General features: G+C 42.0%; 1 protein-coding gene across 10 annotated transcripts in view; it reads right to left on the bottom strand.

Annotated features, from left to right (window-relative positions):
* Nucleotides 1-343: 343 nt before the first annotated feature.
* Nucleotides 344-8220, bottom strand: part of eya1 (EYA transcriptional coactivator and phosphatase 1) — a 62861-nt gene continuing 54984 nt past the window's right edge. For all 10 annotated transcript variants that reach the window (XM_004546623.3, XM_012917865.3, XM_076888123.1 and 7 more), the window contains 6 exons: nt 6886-6944; nt 6616-6776; nt 6275-6389; nt 5808-5929; nt 4921-5021; nt 344-2613 (listed from right to left, as the gene is read on the bottom strand). In XM_004546623.3, the coding sequence (XP_004546680.1) occupies nt 2533-2613; nt 4921-5021; nt 5808-5929; nt 6275-6389; nt 6616-6776; nt 6886-6944 (639 nt within the window). In that variant the 3' untranslated portion in view covers nt 344-2532. The remainder of the gene's footprint in view (nt 2614-4920; nt 5022-5807; nt 5930-6274; nt 6390-6615; nt 6777-6885; nt 6945-8220) is intronic.

Here is an 8220-nt window from a genome sequence, read left to right as displayed (position 1 = left end):
AATCTAACAGTCACAAAGACATGTCTAAATTCATATGTGGCTTTGATGTGTAAAAAAAAAAAAGTTATTGTTGTAGTCATTGGGAAGATTAATAAAGGGATGTGATTAGCATGTGTGTGTAAAGGGTATGGGCTGTTGTTTGGTCTAGACTTGTAAGAGCTCCAGTTTCTGTTTACTTCCTGGTAGGATTAGTGTCTGAACCCTATGGCATCTGTGTCAATCTGGACACTGGTGGTTAGTCATGGTGGTTGTGGGGGGCAATAATGTTACTCTTCAAAAAAACAAAAATGTTAAATTTTATGTTGTAGTTTTAAAGAAAAGGGGACAAAATGTCAGCAACGTGTAACAGTTCACAAATCAGTTTTATTAATTTAAACACAATCAAATAATAATGTCAAAAACATCTGTACACATAATTTGCAGACACGACAATCTTTTGCGTTTTTTTCCACAATGAGGCCCATGTAGTGTAAAGTATTTCCAGTTTGCATTTATGATTGCAACATAATTAAAAAAAAAGCATGCTGTATGAATCTATAAAACATTTCCTCTATTTACCTACCATTACCTTGATCTAGCAGCAATATGTAGATACCCCGTGTGACTGCCGGGGCGGGGGGGGGAGGGGTACGTCAGAAGAGAGAAGGATTTGAATTGAAATGTAAAAGGACAACAGTGATCATGTGCAAAGGAGGGAAAGAAATTAGAAACAGAACGAGTCGGTTTCTGTTTAAGAAATTCACAGTCGATAGCACATGTCCTGTATGTTCACAAACCTCTCGAAGTTAGTGGCTTTTCTCTCAATGCTAATTATGGTTTCCCCGTCCACAGATGCAGAAGCGCTACGAAAAAGGGCTTCGTGTACTTCAGCTGCTTCAAAGAGGGACACAGAATGTATTCTCAAAGTCGAAATAAAAACACTACAGTATACAAAATTACGCTTGCTGTACAAGAGTTGTTATAGTGCTTGTATAAAAGATAATAAAACCTATTCAAGCCTGCTTTTTTGTTTGTTTTTTTCAAACATCAGATTTATTCAAATTTGACATTAAAATGGCTCTCAGAAATTCCCGTCTGCCGTATCCAAAACCCTCATCAGAATTGTGTTTGCCTTTGAATATATGGGGTCAGGGCTGCAAGCTGGTGAAATGCCATAAGGACGCAAGGTTGTGAGCTACCTTCCTGCATAACTAAAGAAAAAAAACAATGTATATTTTCCCTTTGATATATGTGTCCGAGAAGGACGTATAGTAAGAAGAGACCTGTTGTTCTATATAAAGTGTGTGACTGAAGTTTCCTGTAAGGACGAGAAAACATCACAGAGTGAAAAGAAAGGTCCTTGACACTTGACATCCATGCTTTTGGTCTTGACAAAACAATTTATCACAAAATCCCAATATCTACACATTTTGTTTATCGAACGTAACTTTAACACATCAACACTTTCAGGCGTCCTCGCACAAGCTTATGCGCGATGGGATGCCTTTTTTTTTAAACTTCAATGAAAAAGCATTGCCATCTTTCAAGAGCATGTACCTAAAATGAATATAGGAAGGAATAGTCCAGTGATTACAAACTTAGACACACACACACACACACACACACAAAAAGATTTCCTCTGTACATGATTGTCTCAGCATTGTAAATAAAGTTTTTTGTAATTTTCTTAAATTATTAGAAAACCCCCTTTTCTTCTCTCTTCCATAAAAGTCTTCCTCTCGCTGCGGTGGAAATCAATAGTACTTTGTAAAAGGCACGAGTCTTTTATCATCGAGGTACCTTCTCGGTGGCGCGGTGCCACTCACAAAGTGTCTGTTCATAAATAAGAAGCACAAAGCTCCCAGGCCGACGCTTTACAGAGGAGCACTTGCTTTGTCTTTCTGCCCCACAGCGAAGGGGAGGCTACGAAGTGGGTGAACAGAGGAACAGAAATAAAGCGGAGGCGAAGAGCAGACGTGGGGCGAGCCAGAGGGACGCAGAAAAGTCACCACCAGTAGCTGTGGGCCCTGCAGTTCGCTGTAACTGAGTTCTGGGGCGAAGTGAGGCGAAGCGAGGCGAGGCCATCAGTAGCTCTGCTCTCCTCACAGGTGTGAACCCTGACAGAGTCCCGGCACAAACAGGGGGCCGTAAAACACTTTGACAGCTTCAGAAAGCGGCCAATTCACAGTAACCAGGGCAAGCAGCTGCAGCGCCGTAAATTCACCTCGCTCCCTCTTTCTCTCTCTCTCCTTCGCTTCGCCGGAAAAAAGAAAGAAGGAAAGAGTTTAGGGTTAAGACGATGTGTGACCGTATGTCAGCACGTTAACCGTGTGCTCAGTCTTCTTTTTTCCGTTCTCCCCTTCTTTTCTTCCTATGTAGTGACAGACAGACGCCAGGCAGCACAGCAACACGACTGGTTTTTTTGGGTTTTTTTGTCTTTTTTTTTTCTGAGCTGTGGGGTCCGTGGCAAGCGTGGGATGGGGCTGGAGGGCGAAGGTGAAAGGTTGTGTGGTGTGCCAAAGCGGAGCAGGGGTACACGTTGGTGGTGTGGTGCTACAAGTACTCCAGGTCTAGAGCATGGTGGAGGGCCATGAGGTCTGAATGGCTGGAGATCCTCCAGAAGGGCATGTTGTGCTGTGGGTGGAAGAGAAAGCATCTTTTTAGTTTTATTAAACACAAAACTCAAAATTCTCAAACTAATTAAAAAACGAATTAATCAGTTTTTTAAAATTATCTTTTTAGCCATTTACATGAATAAAAATGACTTCTATTCCAATCAGGAAAATGCACCTTAGAGTATAAAAGGGTAAAATTGCTAGATGTTAATGAGCAAAATATTTATCAATCCTTTTAGTTATTTATTAAAAGATGAGTGCATTTGTTTCTTTTCATGATTGCAAATCATATCAATTCATTTTGGAATATGTTATGGACAAAATATATACTTTTTAGTCAGCCTTTAACATAGAACACACACTGTTAGAATTGGACAGACCAACACTTGCAGGCCTTCTAAACTGATTTCTTATTCTTTATACTGCGGTAATATGTTTAGTGAATGAAGCAAGCCTGGTCCACTCACCAGGAAAAGCAATCATATCATTAACGCACCCCACCTACTCCTCTTGCTCCCTTGTGCATAAGTCCGTGCAGCCAAATTGTACATCTGTACCTGTAACTAATTTCTTTGCTGCATCAAAGTGGAGTTTTATACCACCAGACTAATGCACTGACTGTCTTTAACTTGAACAGAAATGAACTCCCCACAGTGTCTTTTGAATGAACCTCCTGCCTGCCAGTGTGTGTTTAGGACAGTGCAAATGAGCTGTTGTTCCCAGGCAAAGGATGGGGGAAGAAACCTGAGTCGTAGAGAATGAAAGGAGCTTGTCAGGTAGAGTCCTCAGCTCCTCAGTGTGTGGAGCCCATTACCCTCCCCTTATCAAAGGTATGGCCTCTCCCAGGCGTATGTTCCGCTTAGGAGAGCCTGCACTGACCCTTAAAAAGCTCTTTTGCTTTTTGTTTTGTAAATTGTCTTTGCTTTTAAGTTTAAAAGCAGGCGATGTTATCTCTGCTGTCTCTCCCAAGCGAAGGCAATAACTGAAGACAGGGATTGTGAATTTTTTCTTTCTTTCTTTTTTTTTTGTAAGTGAAGGAATGAGAACTGGGAGAAGTTTCAGACTTTTGCTTTTGTAGTTCCACGATGTGTCACGTCTGATATGCGCCTCCTGACGGGTGAAATTGTTGTGTTATTTCACCTTCTCTCTGATGTTGACACAGAAACCTTTTACTGCATGGCATGTCGCGGGACTTGCACCACTCAAATGGAGGAGAAAAAAAACACCTTATTCTTCCATCAATGTCACTCTCCAACAACTCAAAGCTGAGTAAAAATATTTGCATCTTTTTCCACAATCATCCCTCAAGACCACATTCCCAGGGCGTGTTCGCTTTTCATAACACAGAGCTATTGCTTTACGCTTTTATCCAGGGTAAAGGCTCTTACTTCTCTCTAATAGCTGCCTAATCGCTCTGCGTCGGTCCTCGTGCTTCTGCTCTGTTTACGGAGAAACAGGTGAAGAAGGAGCTGGAGGACTTTCAAAGGGAAACTCAATGTCTTCAGCGTGACACGGCAGCTCATCATAACTGTCAGGGAAGTATTCTCCTGAGCCGCTGATTCATTTGCTAAAGAGCGTGTTTGCTGTGTGAGTCTCACATGCAGCATTTGCTTTACATCCAAACCTGACAGGAATGCTGAATGCACAAGATCTGGAGCAAGAGCCAACAAGTAACATAAAAAATGGGGAAGAGAAAAAAAAAAACAGCGAGACATCAAATTCATCTGAACAGATACTGTCATGCTTCCTGCAAGAGCGTGGGCGGAGGTCGGCAGCGAGCCCTCCTTGATCCATCTCGTGCTAACAGGCTTGTCATTGCAGTAAATATTCTAATTTCATCAACAATGATTTAAGTCGCCTTTATGTGCGCTCTATTTACGATGCGCCTTCAACATGCCTGAAAGGGCTTGTCTAGCGTTACACATACAGCATTCACACTGCTCAGAGCACCAAGCAGGAATATATAATTATGCCATCTCTCCCCTCCCCTGCTCTGTAAACCTGAGATGGTGGAGGAAGAGGGCTGATTACACACTACAGACTTTCTCTCTTGTGCTTGGATGCCGTATAAGAGGATAAACAAATGAAAGCAAAGCAAAGACTCTTGAGAAGGAAAGCCGGAGCGCTGATTCCTTTCTTTGGAAAAGTATGGCAGGTATGTTCGGTGTTCCCTCACAATGAACTCCTGACCTTATGAAAACTACTCACGAGTTCTTTGCTCCACACTTTATGTGGTTCTCATGGTTGTTTTCACCATGTAAATATACCATAAAGACATACAAGTGTGCATGTTGTTTACTTTATCTATTATTTTAAAACCTCTTACCTTTTTTGAGCCTTGCTCCTCTTCTACCCCATCTCCAACAACAATGTAAACAACTTTCCTCCCGAACCGTTGAATTACTCTCTCAAAGCAGCTCTCCTTTCCTGTGAAGAAGTTGAGGGCAGTTTCTTAGTAAAGCATTACGTGGATGCAAAAAAGATATGCAGCCACACACACGCTCAAAGTTGATTTAGGAGCCGAGGGTGACAAGAGCCTCTTTAAAACACCAAATTTACAAAGAAGGGAAGACTGTAAACAGTGGGTTCAGGAAGGAGATGTGATAAGATTGTCCCCCAGATAAAGACAATCTTAAAAGCATTAACTTTGCCCCTCTTTTCTTTAAATCTAGAACAAACAGGCAAATCAGTCCTGCTACAGGGTCTGGTTTTGAAGACCACTGTGTCTCTTTCTCTCCCTGAACTCTTAGCTGATGGGTCAGATATTGATGCAAGAGTGAAACTTGATGTTTATTTTGCATTTAAAACAGTAAAAAAGAAAGAAAGAAAGAAAGAAAACGGGGAAAGTGAGGAGGTAAAAGCAGGAGGAGGAGGAGGAAGAGGACGGGGCCCTGTTGCGCTGGAATGACATAAATGTGCAGAAGTGGTTTCATATGCAGAGATTGAGCAGGAGAGGCCTGAAGAGGCCCAGCACAGGCCCAGCTCCAAGAAAATAATCCTAGGCTGATTGGGACTACTCCTTCACACAAGAACATCAACACTCTCCGGTGACTCAATCTCCCACCCTGTCCGTGCCTCAGTCCTGTCACTTTAGCAGCATGTATGTTGTAACTGTTTTTACCTCACCGGGGTAAAAATAAATAAATAGACATTTGTGTCTCAAAGCCACATAAAAAATAAAACAAACAAACTATTTCAGAATGCAGTCTTTACCTATTTTGGTTGCACTATAAATATTCTCGATAGGAAAGACAATTCCCAATCCGTAGAGCAGGACCTTAGCCAGGGCAGGGATGAGCTGCGTGGTGGTCACCAAGATATTCACACAGTTTGACCTGCAGTAACAAAGACAGAGGAGCAGAAAAAGAGGTGACATCATTCAAAATCACTCTGTGGGAGGACAAAAGAAAACACAGTGTGCAGAAAATAAAGACACTGCAATGAATCAGTTCTTTAAATAGTATCCTGCAATGAAGGATTGCGTTTCAGCTCCTTTTTCAAGTCGGATCTCCTAGCACACGTATTTTTCTAAACGAGCAGATAAAGACTGTCTAAAAAAGACAAATGCATAGCGTTGCTGTTTTTCTAATAATGTGGGAGTATGGGGTACTCCACACCACATACAAATTTATATATGTGCGGTATGGGACTGTGTAAAATTTTCCTCACTGGAGTCCTACCTTGAGTGGATTAATGTTAGTGCTTTCAGTGCCAGTGTTAACCAGGAGTCCGTCAAGGCTTCAATTTCTGCTCGCAATTGCAACCAGGCTTCCCTTTTGGCCGGGCCCAGCAGACCTGAAACGCAGGGTAACATTGTTTAGGTTGGACGGGCCCCCCGAATACCAGCGAAGTTTTCAAAATTTACCCTGACCAAGTGGTGGGGGCATGTGTGCTTTTAGAACGCATGCACCAACATGAGCGTACCCTCACACAAACACGCACATAATGAGGGAACGTACATGTGCAAAGTCATTTCTACTCAAAAAATCAGTACAGGGCAGCTCTGCTTGCTGGGGATTACCTCCAACGTTATTTTTGTAGGTGGTGTAAATTTCTTTTACTCGTCTGTAGCGGAAGGCCAGCTTTCTCATCCAGTCCACGCCTCCCCGTACGCCTGTGGCCAGACATAGGTTGGCACTGGTAGCTGCTGCATGGAAACCATCAGCGCTGAAGTTATACGTGCTAAAATAAGGGCAGAGAAAGAATGTGTTAGCACAAGCCTGTTTCACTGTTCGTGGCGGCCGAGCATATGATGCAGTTCTTGTTGACTAACTATGAATCACTGCTGTACCTTAGATCCTGGCCGTTGTCGTCAGAGGACACATCGTCGATGTGCACCTGGTCACATTCCTAAAATACACAAAACAATCACTTAATTGTGTAATGCGGGACACTTCCTGTATGTTCCCAGTATTTTTTGTACTCCCTGTAGACATTCAGCCTCCCCATTTCCTTTTGAATCAGCTCTTCCCCTTTTTGATTTACTATGCAGCAGCTCAAAGGTCTAAATAAAAATAAACTGTACCATCAGCCTGAAAGACATCTAAAGATGTGGACACTCCTGCACATAACCAATAAGCCTCAATCAAGAAACTGTAAACACTCGCCAGGTTTCCTCCTCTATGTATAAGATTACAGATGAACACACACACACACACACACACATTATATATATATATATATATATATATATATATATATATATATATATATATATATATATATATACACACACTCTACATAGTAGAAGGACTAGAGCTAGCTAGTACAAGCATCTTGGCACTAATGGTTTGTGCATGTGTATGTGTCTCTGTGTGTGTCCATCTCCAAACATATGCGCACACTCCTTTTCCCCTTTGGGGTTGCCTGGCTCCTCTTGGAAAGGTAGCAGGATTCTGCAGCCCTGCACTGATTCTACCGGTACACAGTAACACAATCCAGACTTTGGTAAATGTAACCTACTAGAAAAATTGAACCTGATGCTAACCGCCAATGAAATTATGACCTCTGATTGCTGCTGCGCCACACACCAACACAGCCCCGGGGCTAGTGAGCCAGCCAACCGGTAAAAGAGCGCAGGAGAAAGCAGACTAAAATAAAATCTGTTATTAGTTTTCCATTTATGGGAGCCCTCTAGTGCCTCCTCCTTCCTGCCCTCTTTCCACCCCATCAGTGGCGAAAGGTGAGGGAGTCCTGCCTTGGCATCTAGATAAGCATATGACATGTGGGGCAAAGAAAAACAAAGTAGCTCAGCTGCTATTTTTTTTCTTTGATGTTGTGTGGTTAGCAATTTTGCCATAAGGAGGTTCAGCAATAGCCTAGATAAGAGGAAAAAGGTTTGAAATTCATGTTATGTTACTTCTAAATTTGTTTCAGTCAGTTTTAATCCAGTGTGAATAACACAGAGAGCACTTGATCCACCATGATTTAGTTTGTCTTCTCATTTTTTAGGAAGGCTAAGGATTTTAAAGTGGTTACGCAATTGCCAAAAAAGTTTGTCTCACCTGTTTAAAGTTATGTTAATAATTTCTCAAGAAAAATGAAACACGAGGAAGTGAATTCCTCTGGTCTCAAGTATGAAAAATCCCTCAAACATTTTGAGCTTTTTAATTAAGTTTCATCCGGC

The sequence above is a fragment of the Maylandia zebra genome, linkage group LG9 (genome assembly GCF_041146795.1).
Source record: "Maylandia zebra isolate NMK-2024a linkage group LG9, Mzebra_GT3a, whole genome shotgun sequence".
Classification (NCBI taxonomy): domain Eukaryota; kingdom Metazoa; phylum Chordata; class Actinopteri; order Cichliformes; family Cichlidae; genus Maylandia; species Maylandia zebra.
The sequence above is the reverse complement of the archived record's forward strand: the minus strand, read 5'-3'. Positions and strand labels throughout refer to the sequence as shown.